Source organism: Podarcis liolepis (genome assembly GCF_965112155.1).
Source record: "Podarcis liolepis genome assembly, chromosome: 7".
NCBI lineage: Eukaryota > Metazoa > Chordata > Lepidosauria > Squamata > Lacertidae > Podarcis > Podarcis liolepis.
This window is the reverse complement of record NC_139561.1, coordinates 46,486,005-46,501,977: the sequence shown is the minus strand read 5'-3', so window position 1 is coordinate 46,501,977 and position 15,973 is coordinate 46,486,005. Positions and strand designations below refer to the sequence as shown.

Sequence of the window (15,973 nt, the reverse complement as noted above, 5' to 3'; positions counted from 1 at the left end):
ATGGGGAAGTTGTGTCCTCTGGGTGTTGTTGGACTGCGTCTCCCATCAGCCCAAGCCAGCATGGCCAATGGTCAGAATGATGAAAACTGTGGTTCAACAAGATCTGGAGGGCCACAGATTCCCCATCTCTGGTAAAGAAGGCTACATACAAAGGCCAGAGGTATTTAGTGCGTGCAACTCGCTGTTGTAGGAGCAGGGGGTTGGTTTGGATTATGTGTTAAGGTCCCCTCCAAAGCCTGTGGTTCTTTATCTGGACGATGGGAGCCTGTAGTAGGAGCTGAAGTGCCTGAACCAGTTTCTTTGTAAAAGATCAACCTGACCCTGCTCAGCGTCCTTTTATATGCCTAAAGACTTGAGCAAGTATGGGCGTGTTGTCATAGAAAAAGGAGCTAGTGCTGTCTCTACAAGGAAGGGTAGCCAGATCTCACACACGTGGCTGGACTCATCATCCTGGAGGCAAGAGAACAGTAGGTTGGCCTTTGTCTTGTCTGCAGCTGGGAAGACACAGAGGCTTGACTTCCTCTCAGTGCTGAAACCAAACCTTTGGGGGATCTCCCTAGGGACCTGATGGAGCAAGATCTGATGTAGCAGTGATGCTGTGAGCCCTTCATCTTGTGCTCTGGTTGTGTTTATTTTGCATACCCTCCAACATTTATGTGATGAAAATAGAGACATCCTATTCCATGCTACTACTACTATTAATTAGTTATACCCTGCCCATCTGACCTGGTTGCTCCAGCCACTCTGGGCAGCTTCCAACATATATAGGTAAAGGTAAAGGTACCCCTGCCCGAGCGGGCCAGTCTTGACAGACTCTGGGGTTTGTGCGCCCATCTCACATCTATAGGCCGGGGGCCAGCGCTGTCCGGAGACACTTCCGGGTCACGTGGCCAGCGTGACAAAGCTGCATCTGGCGAGCCAGCGCAGCACACGGAACGCCGTTTACCTTCCCGCTGGTAAGCGGTACCTATTTATCTACTTGCACCCGGGGGTACTTTCGAACTGCTAGGTTGGCAGGCGCTGGGACCGAGCAGCGGGAGCGCACCCCGCCGCGGGGATTCGAACCGCCGACCTTTCGATCGGCAAGCCCTAGGCGCTGAGGCTTTTACCCACAGCGCCACCCGCGTCCCTCCAACATATATAAAAACATAATAAAATATTAAACATTAAAAAAAATACTTCCCTACACAGGGCTGTCTTCTAGTTGTTGTCTTCTAAAGCTTGTTCTGTATAGTTACCTATCTCCTTGGCTTGGGGGTCGCATAACTCCATACTCTCCCAGCATTTCTCTGATGAAAATAGGGATAGCCTAAGGAAAGGAGGGGCATTCTGGTCCAGGAGCAAATCAGAAACAACAATGGCTTCTGTAATCTGGGACTGTCCCTGGAAAATAGGGACACTCAGAGGGTTTGTATGCGTAAATAAAACCATTGTCAAAAAGATACCACATTCTTCAGTGATACTATTCCAAAGAAACTGGGCCCAAGGGAAGCAATAGCACCCATGACCCAGGTGTGCCGGGTTCCCCTTGGGCCCAGTGTGGGGTCCATTGGAGCCTGCCCATGACCCCACAAGGATGGTGCACCTGCCATGAAGTCTCTCACTGGTCTGAGATTGGGATTCACGTAACACACACTTCCTCTGTCCAAGCAAGGGGGACCTATCATCACTGCTCAAGGACATGTTGCAGCCACGCAAAAGCTGTTGAGGAGATTGTGAAGAAGAGTTAGGGAAGGGTGTGGTCAGAGAGAGTATTGAGGGCCTCTTCTGTCCAGCGGCGGAGCATGTGCCCATGCAGCCCGGGGTGGGCGCATGGGGTGTGCCCGAGGAGGGCGGAGCGCAAAGGGTGCCTTCGAAGGGAAGGGAGCCAGTGTGGTGTAGTGGTTAAGAGCGGTAGACTTGTAATCTGGGAAACCGGGTTCGTGTCTCCGCTCCTCCACCTGCAGCTGCTGGGTGACCTTGGGCCAGTCACACTTCTTTGAAGTCTCTCAGCCTCACTCACCTCACAGAGTGTTTGTGGTGGGGGAGGAAGGGAAAGGAGAATGTTAGCCGCTGTGAGACTCCTTCAGGTAGTGATAAAGTGGGATATCAAATCCAAACCCCTCCTCCTCCTCCTCTTCTTCTTCCTATGCCACTGCTTATGCCATTCCCTCTCTGGTTAGTTTTTATATCCTGGTTATAATATTCCCTAGTGACACGGTATGCTTTTTTAGTACTTTTTCACTAATGAACTCAGGATACATAGTGATTTGCTTCACCCCATTTTTAAATTTTCATAACAACCCTGCAAAGCCAAACAGGCTGAGAGATTGACTGAAGGTTTTAATTTGGAACTGTCTGTCCTCTATACCATAATGCCATCATGCTTCTTCATTTTTCCTGTGCTAATGAGGTTGTTGTTGTTAAAACACGGAAGTGGCCAATGAGCTAGTCAGCAAATGAGGTGTAGCATCCAGCATAAGATTATCTGAAAATTAAAGGAGGTGCCTACTTCCCATAAAAGCATCGCATGTGACGACCCGACATTCTTTGAGGCAAGCGTTACAAGCATGGAAGCCAAAGGCTGCAACTCCAAGGGGATGGCAACAGATTTCCCTGTTCAGAGTGTTCTGGTGACAGGATCCAATTCGGGAATTGGCCTGGGTCTGGTGAAGCAGTTTCTGAGGCTGCCAACTCCACCTCAGTGGGTCTTTGCTACTACCTTAGACCTGGATGGACCAGAAAGCAAGGTGAGGACCAGGAATGTAGCATAAGAGAGTAGTGATGTTACTATGTTGTAAGAATGTAATGTCAGCTTTGTGTGCTGGATGGGGTTGATGGGAGTTGTAGTCCGAAACATCTGGAAGGCACTCGGTTGGAGAGAATGCTGTTGGGCCTTTGGTTTCACCAGCGGCTGCCCTGCTCTGGTGTGACTGTTTTTAGTGGCTCATCTGAGTTGCCCACTGCCTGCCTTGTCTGCTGCTCTCAACACTGCTGTGATGGGCCAGCAGCTCTCACAAGGCTGCCAAAAAGCTGTAGTCAAAATAAAAAAGTTCCTTCCAGTAGCACCTTAAAGACCAACTAAGTTAGTTCTTGGTATGAGCTTTCGTGTGCATGCTCATACCAAGAACTAACTTAGTTGGTCTTTAAGGTGCTACTGGAAGGAACTTTTTTATTTTGACTATGGCAGACCAACACGACTACCTATCTGTAAAAAGCTGTAGGTCACAGTGCTGTCTCTTAGCAGTCAGCTGAGCTGCTATATGATAATAGTCTTCGAAAATTACAGCATAGATTAATGGGGAGGGACATAAAAGAAGATCTCTATCACTCTAATTCCACCTGTAGACTGGTTTATCCAGCAATTATCATTTTGCCTGACTGAAATATGCCCTTGTACTGTCACAGTGCCTTTTACTTGTTCTGATGGAGGATGGAGAGAGATGTATGTAGACTTTTGCATCAGTGGCATGTACAAGGGCAGCAGCCATATCTGTTGCCTGGCCCACTTTTGCTTCTGACCCCCCCACACCACTAGCATATGGCCCCCAGAAAGTTGCCCACAGAGGAATGTACTGAAGGGAAACCGTGGAGGATCAACATAAATTCCAGTGTAAGACTTCAGCTGTTAGGACACTGTTTTATTTAAAGGCTAGTAGGATGCATTGGTCTTTTTAAAATTTCTCTATTAGCTCCTTTGGATGTAACCATTCATAAGATAGAACCTTTTTCCTAAGAATGACTTTTTAATCATTTTATTAAGACTTTAATCCTGGCTCACAAGTCCTTAAGGTAAGATTACCAGATTTGTTTTAAAGAATCTGGGGAAACTTTTTTTTTTCCTGAAAAGAGGGTGTGAAAGTTTTTTTTTTTTTAAGGTATTAAAAAAAATAAATCTGTGGTCTCCTCTGTTGCACGGGCTTCCTCTGTGCTCCGGCCTCTCTCTTGGAGTGCTAGCCACTGTGGAGTACGCTCGGGTCGGGCCTGGGCTTGGCCACGTGTCCTTGCCCTCCCGGTGCTCTCCTACCTGTCTTCCTCAGCAGCGGCAGCAGCGCGGCAAGGTCAGGGGTCCCCTCTTTTTTCTCCTTCCACTTTTTCTTCCTTCTCCTTCTCCTCTCCTCCTTCTCCCTGCATTGTCTCCGGGGTTTTCCTGGCCCCGGAGCACTGATGGGCAGTCGGCCGGGTGCTCCCGCTGCTGGCTTGATTTGGGTCACCGGTGTGTGTGGGTGTGTGTGGGTGTCACTGGGGAAGCCCAGCCAGATGGCGGGGTATAAATAATAAATTATTATTATTATTATTATTATTATTATTATTATTATTATTCCCCAGTTGACAGCCGGGCATCCCTGGTTCCCCCTCGGCAGTGGCAGCAGCAGTCTCAGCAGCCTGAACCCAGCCTGGTAGTGCAGTTGGCTCTGGCTGGCTTCAGGAGCTACTCGCTGCTGTGGCACCCGCCATTTTGCCTCGCCGGTAATCCCCATATGATGTGTCTTGTGCCGTTGAACCATTCACACAACATTCATTCCCTAGTAATAAATCTACAACATTTAAAATATAAATTCAGGGACATTAAATGAAATCCAGGGACATTCTGGGGGCGGATTTTGTCCGGGGACAGATTTGTAAATCTGGGGACATCTGGTAACCATACCTTAAGGTCTCTATGATTATACCCATAATCTCTACAGAGAAATGTTATTGAGGAGGCACAAGGGAGTGTAAGGCAGCCTGGTAAAAATAGACACTGATCTATTTTTGGCATTATTACAAAGTTACTTTGAAGGAACTAGACTGTTAAAAGAGATAAAAATCCTGCATGGAATTGACTTGGGGTTTAAGGGATTAATTTATTTCCTGACAGCCAATACTCTCCTCTGCTGGTAAACGGCTTAAAAAGGTGTTGAAACTTAATTCAGCAAAAGCATTGAGGAGGGTGTAGAGCAATGCCAGTGAGGGGTATGACCTGGTGAGAAAGAGGCTGTGGTCTTGGGAGAGTTACGAAGCCTGCATAGAGGGAGCCCGCCTAGGAGGGAGGAGGAGAATGAGGACTTTCAGACTCCTTACCACTTTTCCTTGCCCCAGGTTTTCTGTCCATCTCTGATGGTGTGCTCACCCTATTAATATTGGAGAGGAGGATGTTATCCTGGCAAGGGTTTGCTCTGAGTGAGATTCCTAAGTGTCTGTTACTCTGCTAAGCATTTTCAGGAACCAGCTCTAAGGCTCTGGGTCTCTCTTGCTGCCTAGTTCCAGTTTAATCAAGGAGGTAAAACATTTCTTTTTTGACAGGAAATAAAGGAGTTGGCATGCCAGCATCAGAATCTGGTGGTGCTGCAGCTGGGTAAGTCTCACGTTCCAAGTGTGGGATGAATAGACATTCCCAGCACCAGTGGAAACCAGTACAATCCACAAAGCAGTAACTGGAAAACAAGATGACTTGCTCCCCTGTTACAGAATATCAGTGATAAGTACATTTGATTCTTCCCACAACTTCACTGAAGCTTTGAAATGAGATGCACCTATATGTAGTCTCTATCCATATCATCACATAATAGATGTGTGGGGAAGGTTTGGACCACCATATGTTGCAGAACTACAACTCCCATCATCCTTGGCCATTGACCATGTTTTCTGGGACTGATGAGAGTTGTAGTTCAGCAACAATTGAAGAGCCATAAAGGAACTTTCCAAAATGGCTTACAAAGGCATGGGCTAACGCTGTCTCTTATGGGTACTCTACTTTTCTGTGTCTGTGAATTCATATAGAAGCAATATGACACAGAAAGACAAGGCTTCCAGAACAGGTACCACAACCCCTCGTATGTTACCATAGTCCACAGAATAAAGTTCAGGCACCTCTCCACTGACGCACAACCACTGATGTACACATCATTTTTGGCACCTCAAGGGGCAGGGAGGGGGCAGAACGGCAGAAGGGGGTCAGAATAGGTCAGAGGCAGAACAGGGTGGACTTGCACAAGTGCTGCTGCAAAACCCATACATACGTGGGGATTCCCCTATACATTGGTACCTCGGGTTACATACGCTTCAGGTTACATATGCTTCAGGTTACAGACTCCACTAACCCAGAAATATTACCTCAGGTTAAGAACTTTGCTTCAGGATGAGCACAGAAATCATGCCTGTGGCGCAGCAGCAGCAGCGGGAGGCCCCGTTAGCTAAAGTGGTACCTCAGGTTAAGAACAGTTTCAGTTTAAGAATGGGCCTCTGGAACGAATTAAGTACTTAACCTGAGGTACTACTGTACTTGGGACTCACAGTGGCCTTGTTTAGGGCTCAGCTTTACCTTCTATGTGTCTAATTGTCCCAAATATTTCATAAAAAGTAAAGAATAAAATGTTGGAAGTGAAACTGCAGGGATCATTCAGTGTGCTTCATAAAAGTTAATTATGTTAGTATAAGGTTACCAGATTATTTTAAATGAATCCGGGGACACTTTTCAACTTCAATAGGAATGATAGGATTTTGTCAGGGGACTGATTGTAAATCCAGGGACTGTCCCCGGAAACAGGGACGTGTGGTAACCTTATGTTAGTGTTGAAGTCAATTAGTTATGAATCAGCTGGGTGGAGGTGTTGATTAGGAAGCATGCAAAGCAGCCTAAGCAGTTTTCTTCTATAGGTACCTTTGGCTGAATGTCTTCTTGCTACAGTATATGCAAGGCCTGAACTGAGAGAGACAAAATTTCCCCACAGCTTTCTCCCTAAATTACACACAGTAAAGTGTTGCCAAATTTTTCTCTCTGAATTCCACCTACATTAAGTACTTTGGCCTTGCAATTGCCTTGCTTTTAGCTCATTTTCTGACAGAGTGATATGAATGTGGTGCAAACTGCAGCTCTCTTGATATAACATGCTGGAGACAGTTCTCTAGTAACACTTCTTTATTAAAGCAACAAGACTAAAGACTGGGGAGAGGAAAGCTACATTTATAGGGACAGGGAACTAGCAAGAAAGGATACATTTTGGACGGAACAATATCAGGCAATCACAGTCCTGACTTTTGGTGGGAACCAATAAGACAGAGGATCCAAATACAGCAGCTTAAATGAACCAATAGTAGCTGTACCCTCTGGAACCAAAAGGCAGTTACTTTACCCTAATGCAAATACAGACAATAATAATAATACAGATATAAAATCCTTTGACTCAATACACAACACCCCTCCCCCCCTAGTGAGCACAGCAGACGTAATCTCTCAGGTACTGTGGGGTCCTACAACTTCTACTTGATCTCCTGACAACAGGTGTTGCAGGTTCTGGATTGGGTGTTACCTGTGGTAGAGGGGCTGCTCTAGGGGTTTCGTCAGGAACAGATGGAGTCCCAGACATCTCAGGGTCCCCTATCTGTACCTCGTCATCGTGAGGACTAGCAGACCCTGGTTCATTTGTTAAAGCCCCTGGTGACTGCACCTCTGGGCCATTTTCACTCTGGTCTTGCAGCTCTGCGTCGTTAGCCAGGGATGAATTATCTGGCTCCTCCCTGCTGAGTGCCCGGCGCCTCAGCTGATCTATATGTCTCTTCCACACTTGCCCATTTTCCAAGGTCACATAATAGGACACAGGTCCACTAGCCCGGGTGACCACACCAGCCACCCACCGCGAACCTCGTGAATAGTTCCTCACCCAGACCAGATCTTCAGGGGCGAGATACCTTGTTGTGTCAGTCTCAGCCTGGGGGGTTGCTCTTGAATTACGGTTTGGCATTTTATCCGGGTGGACATAATCCAGCACCGTTACCAGTCTCCTACCCAAGAGCAGCTCAGCTGGCGACTTGCCCGTCGCGGTACACGGCGTCGCATGCTGCAAAAATAACATTTGCGCGATGCGAGCTGACCAGTTACCCTCCATTAAGCACGCAATGGATTCTTTGGCTGTTCTTACCATGCGCTCAGCCTGCCCATTGGAGGATGGGTGAAAGGGCGCGGATGTGACCCCTCTTATGAAGTTATCAGCCAAGAATGCCCTGAATTCTTGGGATACAAAAGCTGCCCCATCATCTGATACAATGGTCTCAGGTAACCCGTGGGTTGCAAACAGCTGCCTCAACACCTTGAGTACGGCAGCTGATGCCATGCTAGGGACCATCGCCACTTCTAACAATTTGGAATATGCATCAACGATAACCAAAAGGACCTTTCCTTGGAATGGCCCAGCAAAATCTAAGTGCAGCCGGCTCCAGGGAGATCTGGACTGCTCCCACCAGTGGACTGGTGCTCTGGCCACTTCTGCCGCACCTCTTGGCATGCCTTGCATGTTCGTACCCATTGTTCTATGTTCTGGTCCATTCCAGGCCACCACACATAACATCGGGCTAGCGACTTCATCCTGACCATTCCTGGGTGTCCCATGTGAAGCGTCTCAAGAACCCTGTTTCTCAGTGGTGCTGGGATGATCACCCTATCTCCCCACAGGAGACAACCCTTATGCATGGACAACTCGTGCTGCCTAGTCACGTAAGGCCTGAATTTGTCTTCATGCGGACCACCTGGCCACCCCCTCCCCACCCAAGTGAGCACACGGGAGAGAACAGCATCTTTCCTCGTTTTCTCAGCTATATCAGTAGCCGTTACAGGAGCCCCCCGGAAGTGTTTCCAGCATCATTATGTGCTCCGCTGGAGCAGGATCCTCAGTGCTCCCGCCAGGAAGGGGCAATCGACTCAGCGCATCAGCGTGGCACAACCGTTTCCCCGGCACATGGGTCAAGGTGTACTGGAACCCGTTCAGGAATATAGACCAACGTAACATTCTGGGGGAGAGAATTTGTGGCGTTTGTTTGTTCGGGTTGAACAACCCTAACAGTGGCTTGTGGTCCGTTTCAATGTAGAAATGGCGACCGTACACATAATCATGGAACTTTTTGATTCCTGCCACAATTGCAAGCGCCTCTTTGTCAATTTGAGCATAGTTGCGCTCCGTGGGCGACAACGTACGGGAATAGAAAGAGATGGGCTTTTCCGACCCATCCGGTTCCCTATGACTTAGCACCGCCCCCAGGCCGTATTGAGAGGCATCACATGCCAGGACCAGAGGCTTTGACTCGTCATAATGAGCAAGGACGCTCCTGCTACTCAGCATTCCTCGCAAGGAGTCAAAAGCCTTCTGCTGCCCCTGCCCCCATCGCCACACATTCTTTTTCTGCAACAGTCTATGTAATGGTTCAGCTACCGAAGCTTTCTGGGGTAAGAACGAATGATAAAAGTTAATAAGTCCCAGGAATGACTGCAACTCCGTCTTGTTCTGTGGTCGTGGCGCCTCGATGATGGCCTTAATCTTAGCATCTGTGGGGTGGATGCCTGATGCATCAATTTTAAACCCCAAGAAATCCACCGTTGGCACCCCAAAACTGCATTTTTCCTTTTTCAGTTGCAACCCCACCTCCTTGAACTTGAGCAACACTGCACGAACACGCGCAACCAGTTCCTGTGGGTCTTTTCCAGCAATCAAAACGTCATCAAAAAATGGCAAGACCCCCGGCAGACCTCTTAACAGGCGTTCCATGAGCCCTTGAAAAATCCCTGGGGCCACACAAACTCCAAATTGTAATCTGTTAACTCTGAACGCCCCTTTATGTGTGACAATAGTCTGTGCTTCCGCTGATTGTGGGGTTACTGGCAGCTGTTGGTAAGCTTGAGCCAGGTCAATTTTGGCGAACACCTTGCCCCCAGCCAGTTTAGCCAACAGATGTGATACGACTGGAATGGGGTATGAGTTTCCCCTGAGTGCCTTACTGATAGTGCATTTGTAATCTGCACAGATCCTGACTTCCCCATTTGTTTTAAGGGGCGTGACGATTGGAGTCTCCCACTTAGCAGAGTCCACGGGTGAGAGAACTCCCTGCTTGACCAATTTATCCAGCTCTGCTTCGATCTTGGGTTGCAGTGCAAATGGCACTCGCCTTGGTTTGAGTCGGATTGGGGCCACCCCAGGGTCCAACTCATAGTCAACGGGGGGCCCTTTATAACAACCCAGTTTTCCATTAAAGAGACCAGCAAATTCTTTGCATAATGCCTCGCTCATCTCAGGGCAGGTTTGCATTGAATTAAGCCCTGATATACTCAGTCCCAGGGCGGGGAACCAGTCAGTGCCCAGGAGACTGGGGCGACTGCCCTTCGCAATCACCAGTTTGAGTACAGCCTGTTTGTCCCGGAACTGTACTCTCACGGCACACATTCCCATAACATGGATGCGGCCCGCTGAGTATGACTGCAAGGTTGCCGGGAAGGGCTCCAGAGGGGGCAACTTACCCCTGGGGAAGAATGTCCTCGCGGTCTGGTCCGACACGATAGTGAATCCAGATCCGGAGTCCACCTCCATGTTGCACTGCTGACCCTCAATCGTCACCTTGACGTGTGCCTTGCCTTGCACTGGGAACTGCACGACCCTCCCGTTGATCTCCGTTACGTAGTGGCAGTCCTTTAGAAAATGGGTTGCTGTGGGCGGTCTGCGATGCTCCGGTCTAGGTGCTCCTGTCGCTCCCAACGCCGCCGATCTACAGACCCTGGCGATGTGACCTGTCTTCCCGCACGTCCAGCACGTAGCAACCCAGAAACGACAACTCTTCCGCTCATGGTTTCCGCCACAACCTGGGCACCTGCCTCGGTGATCTTTGTGCACTGTGCAGGCCTGACACACTGACTCGACCCCACGGACTGGGCTCTGGCTCGGAGTAGCCTCTAGCTCGTCCATGGCATGCGCAACTTCTATCTGTGGCTTAGGGGCCTTGCGACTGGCATCAAGCTCCTCTCTTTCATAATTCTCCGTGGCGGTGGCCTCCTTCAAGGCTGAAGCAAGGGTAACCTCTTCTTTAGCCACCATGCGTCTTCTGGCTTTCTGGCTGCTCAGACCACCGATAAACCGATCCAGGAGAGTCTCTTCCAGATTTTGGAAGTCGCAGTGCTGAGCGAGCTTCCGCAGTTCAGCCAGAAATGCAGATACAGGCTCCCCAGCATGCTGCTGCCTCTTATGAAACTCCATCCACCGAGCCATCTTGGTCTCAGTAGGCGCCAAGTGGCTTGTTAGACAGGCAAGAATATCTTTGAGAGATGTCTCACTTAGCTTCGCTGGAGCAAGGAATGCCTTGGCCAGCTTGAAGGTCTCAGGCCCACAGTAGCTCAGGAATGTGGCCCTTCTTTTGCTGGCATCGGTGATCCCTTGAGCCTCTGCGAAGAACTCGAAGCGTTCGACGTAGTCTTCCCACGTGTGGGGCTCTGATGGCTGGAAGGGCTCCAATACCCTTGGACTCTCCATTGTCCTGTGGGCAGGGTCGTCTTCTCAGCTGGCCAGTGAGTCTTGTTCTTAGCTGCAATCCGGACTCTGAGGCAGGGCTGCGTTTAACCGCTCCTCAGTATTCCGGATCCCACCTTCGTCGCCAGTTGTTGTGATGTGGGGTTTGTGATTTCAGCTCTCTTGATATAATGTGCTGGAGACAGTTCTCTAGTAACACTTCTTTATTAAAGCAACAAGACTAAAGACTGGGGAGAGGAAAGCTACATTTATAGGGACAGGGAACTAGCAAGAAAGGATACATTTTGGACGGAACAATATCAGGCAATCACAGTCCTGCCTTTTGGAGGGAACCAATAAGACAGAGGATCCAAATACAGCAGCTTAAATGAACCAATAGTAGCTGTACCCTCTGGAACCAAAAGGCAGTTACTTTACCCTAATGCAAATGCAGACAATAATAATAATACAGATATAAAATCCTTTGACTCAATACACAACACCAACATTTTTAAAAACCAGGCCCTCACTGTGCTCCCTGTAAAAACACACACACCTCCATGATTCAGAGAAGCACTTGTTCTTCCGCCTCAAGTGGGCTGTGGTAGCTGCTACGCTAACAAAAAGAGCTGACAGGCCAAGGTGACAAATACGTGGACTGAAAAGCACCTCTCAAACTTGTAATCTGTAAGATCCCCCCAAGCCACCTGCCTTGGCAGTTTTAAAAGGGCCTTTTTATTAGTCCCTTGGGCATCCCCACACCACCCAGTTCTTAAGGGCAAAGAAATGTCATTCTGCAGATGTCACTGACCTCCAGAGCATCAAGGCAGCTGTGGAGCAAGTGCAAAGGTGTGTTGGAGAATGTGGGTTGAACCTCCTGATGAACAATGCTGGTATTATTACTGGAAGCGACCTGGAGAAAGAAAATGCAAAGGACATGGCAGATGTATATGCCGTCAATACTATTGGGCCACTTCAGGTGAGCCAGGTAAGTTTTTGCTTTTCATGAGGCTGCAAAACCCTTTACTCACTACCTATTGCCCTGGTAATAACTGTGATCTTCTGGCCCTTTGGGAGAATTAAACAAAAGCAACAGACTGGGTAGGAGAAAAGCTGTATTTGTTTGAGCAAGTAATTTTCATGAGGATTTTAAGAAAAGAATTGCAATCTGATATGGAAATTCAGAGAATTGAACTTAAGGTAGGAAAAATGATAAACCAACACTGATAGATCCACCAGTCACTGAACATCAGTCTGGCATAAAAATAGGAATGCTTTCTACCTTTCCTTCCGCAGACGTTTAATGGGGCTGCTCTCATGAACATGCAAACAATTTTTGTTAATAGAATGGATCAATATGGCTACTTTCTGGAAAACAGATGACATTAATGCCTTTCCTATCTTAGTGTGCTGTGCACACACATAGTAAAAGAGAGAGATTGCAGAGGTTGTGGGGGAAGGACAACTTTAAAATGCCAAGAAGCGAACTAGAAGGAAGAAACATGGGTGAGACCTTAGAATAGAGCAGCTTCAGGTCCTGTTGGGGGCTGCATAAAATGAGGCCAGGGCACAGGTTGCCCAGCTGCGTGTTCAAACAATTCTAAATGTATGCTAAGTCTTACGGGACTCCTTGTGCAAAAGCTTACAGAAAGTATTTTTGGATCAGAAATCCTAATTCTGCTACAAGCATTGTTCATATATACCTTCAACTTTATACAGTGCATCCAGTGCTTTCCTCTGGTATCACTGCCCTAGGATAGCTGCATTCATTGACTTAACAACAGCCATGATCTCTATTCTCTTTTAGGCATTTCTGCCCCTGCTGAAGATGGCAGCTCAGAGATATCCCCAGGAAGGGCTGAGCTGCTGCAAGGCAGCCATTATCAATACATCCAGTGCTGCAGGCTCCATGGAAGTTATGCATTTATGGGAAAGCAAGAAGCTTGTTGCCTATCGCTGCAGTAAGGTACCTTATGTGAAACTGTCTGCAGCCTCCTCTGCCCAGCTGCGACTATCTTTCCAAATGATAGCTGTATGTGTGCATCTGGGCAATAATCACGCATTGCCCACGGATAAATGTTGAGAGACAAACTTTTGTTGTGAGGATGTTGCATTTCCTAAAACAGTGGATGGCATTAAGGGAAGATACCAGGATGTTTTCTACAAATAAATAACGTGTACAGTCCTTTTCTTCTTGCAGAACTTAGAACAAACATCTAAAGCTAGATATCAGTTAGCAAACTGATGCAGCCCACAAGCATGGGGAACACTCACAAATGCCTGTCAGAAATCTTGTTCAAGAGTGGTGTCCATGATAGATAACTTCCAAGTTGCTAGTTTTTTGTGTCAGGAATGCTCAATGATGTCCAGTTTCTCTTACAAACCCTCTCTGCCTCCAAATCCTTTCTAGCCACCTTGCAGTAATTCATATTAAGCAGCTCCCCACAGTTCAATGCACCCTCTGCTCATGGTTTGTTTTTTCTCCTTTGTAGGCTGCTTTAAACATGCTCACCAAATGCCAGTCACTCACATATCCAGCTTATGGGATTCTGTGTGTTTGCATCCATCCTGGCTGGGTAAAAACTCAAGGCATGCAAGTAAGTGCTCAAGGCTTTTGTAATCATGGAAAAGGTGGACAGCCCTATAGGATGATATTTCTTTTAACAGATTGCTTGACATTTTTAGTTGGATGGTGGTGCCTGAGTAGCTCCAGTGCCCCTTCCTTCACTGCTTGGAGGTATTAAAAGCACAAGAAAAGGGCAATGAAGGCAGCATCTATGAGTTGGTGTTTCTAATAATATCCAAAATTGCTCCTGGAAAAGCAAGCATAGTCCTCTGAGGCCTTACAGTGAACTGCTATCCTTTGGCATGCATGGCCACTTGGTTGTCTTTCATAAAGCAATGTTTAATGTGAAGACTGAAATCCTATAACCAAGACATCCAACAGCATCTAGGCCTTCTGCTGTTTGATGCTCAAGAATGACTTAAGAAGTCCTTCACATACAAGATTTTTCTTCACAGGAGGCGGACCTGACTGTAGAAGAGAGGAATAATTAATGTTCTCTCCACACTTTCTGAGGTGGATAACGGTACCTTTGTGGACTGGGAAGGACGCAGAGTACCCTGGTGAGGGATTTGTTTCACGATGCCATGGGGAGAGCATCCAATAAACTACCTGGGATTCAAGGAAAAATGTTTTTGACTCTTTTCTTCCTTCCGAAGGTTCCATTGAGGACTAGTTTTCATGCAGAATTGTTTTTAAGGACTAACCATGGATTGAAAGATCTTTCAGCCTGAATGATGAAAACTGTAGTTCAACAACATCTGGAGGGCCACAGATTCCCCATCTCTGGTAAAGAAGGCTACATACAAAAGCCAGAGGTATTTAGTGCGTGCAACTCACTGTTGTAGGAGAAGGGTTGCTTTGGATTATGTGATGGGAGTCTGTAGTAGGAGCTGAAGTGCCTGAACCAGTTTCTTTGTAAAAGGTCAACCTGACCCTGCTCAGCATCCTTTTATATGCCTAAAGACTTGAGCAAGTATTGGCGTGTTGTCATAGAAAAATGAGCTAGTGCTGTCTCTACAAGGAAGGGTAGCCAGATCTCACACACGTGGCTGGACTCATCATCCTGGAGGCAAGAGAACAGTAGGTCAGAGGCTGGCCTTTGTCTTGTCTGCAGCTGGGAAGACACAGAGGCTTAACTTCCTCTCAAAGCTGAAACCAAACCTTTGGGGGATCTCCCTGGGGACCTGATGGAGGAGCAAGATCTGATGTAGCAGTGATGCTGTGAGCCCTTCATCTTGTGCTCTGGTTGTATATATGTGCATACCCTCCAACATTTATCTGATGAAAATAGAGACGTCCTATTCCATACTACTATTAATTAGTTATACCCTGCCCATCTGGCCTGGTTTCTCCAGCCACTCTGGGCGGCTTCCAACATATATAAAAACGTAATAAAACTTTAAAAAAATACTTTCCTACACAGGGCTGTCTTCAGTGTCTTCTAAAGGTTGTACAGTGGTACCTCTGGTTACATACGCTTCAGGTTACATACGCTTCAGGTTACAGACTCCGCTAACCCAGAAATAGTACCTCAGGTTAAGAACTTTGCTTCAGGATGAGAACAGAAAACATGCTCCGGCGGCACAGCAGAGGTGGGAGGCCCCATTAGCTAAAGTTGTGCTTTAGGTTAAGAACAGTTTCAGGTTAAGAACGGACCTCCAGAACGAATTAAGTTCTTAACCCAAGGTACCACTGTACTGTATAGTTACTTATCTCCTTGGCTCGGGGGTCAGATAACTCCATACCCTCCCAGCATTTCTCTAATGTTTCTAGAAGGAAGCGTAGCCAGATCTCACACATGTGGCTAGACACCACATCATCCTAGAGGCAACAGAACAGTAGGTCAGAGGCTAGCCTTTGCCAAGTATGCAGCTGAGAAGACACAGAGGCTTGACTTGCTCACGGTGGGATGAAACCAAACCTTTGGGGGATCTCCCTGGAAGTCTAATGGAGGAGCAAGTTCTGATGTAGTAGTGATGCTATGAGCTTTTCATCTTGTGCTCTGGTTGTGTGTGTGTGTGGGGGGGGTAAATAAAACCATATATCAAAAAGACACCAGTCTTCAAAAATACTCAGTCCAAGGAAACCAGACCAGAGGGAAGCACTGGCTGCCTTAAGTCTCTCACTAGCCTTAGATTGGGGTGAATGTAACGTATCTTCTGTCCAGGCAGGGGAGAGCTATCAC

General features: G+C 47.5%; 1 protein-coding gene across 2 annotated transcripts; it reads left to right on the top strand.

Annotated features, from left to right (window-relative positions):
• Positions 1-2,142: 2,142 nt before the first annotated feature.
• Positions 2,143-14,372, top strand: LOC310712132 (uncharacterized protein). Of its 2 annotated transcripts, none has more exons than XM_083514855.1 (6): positions 2,143-2,729; positions 5,266-5,317; positions 12,023-12,201; positions 13,030-13,188; positions 13,715-13,819; positions 14,244-14,372. In XM_083514855.1, exons 1-6 carry the CDS (start codon positions 2,550-2,552, stop codon positions 14,277-14,279), a joined length of 711 nt encoding a protein of 236 aa, XP_083370981.1. In that variant the 5' UTR covers positions 2,143-2,549; the 3' UTR covers positions 14,280-14,372. The 2 variants fall into 2 exon arrangements, with proteins under 2 accessions (XP_083370981.1, XP_083370980.1); XM_083514854.1 differs by having other exon boundaries at positions 2,167-2,729; positions 12,023-12,210; positions 14,244-14,371.
• Positions 14,373-15,973: the final 1,601 nt, after the last annotated feature.

Excerpts from the sequence above, each read along its gene's own strand:
- LOC310712132 (XM_083514854.1), top strand. The coding sequence starts at position 2,550 with ATGGAAGCCAAAGGCTGCAACTCCAAGGGGATGGCAACAGATTTCCCT. Across the intron at positions 5,318-12,022 it reads TCTGGTGGTGCTGCAGCTGG|ATGTCACTGACCTCCAGAGC; the intron begins GTAAGTCTCACG and ends GTCATTCTGCAG. Across the intron at positions 12,211-13,029 it reads GGCCACTTCAGGTGAGCCAG|GCATTTCTGCCCCTGCTGAA; the intron begins GTAAGTTTTTGC and ends ATTCTCTTTTAG.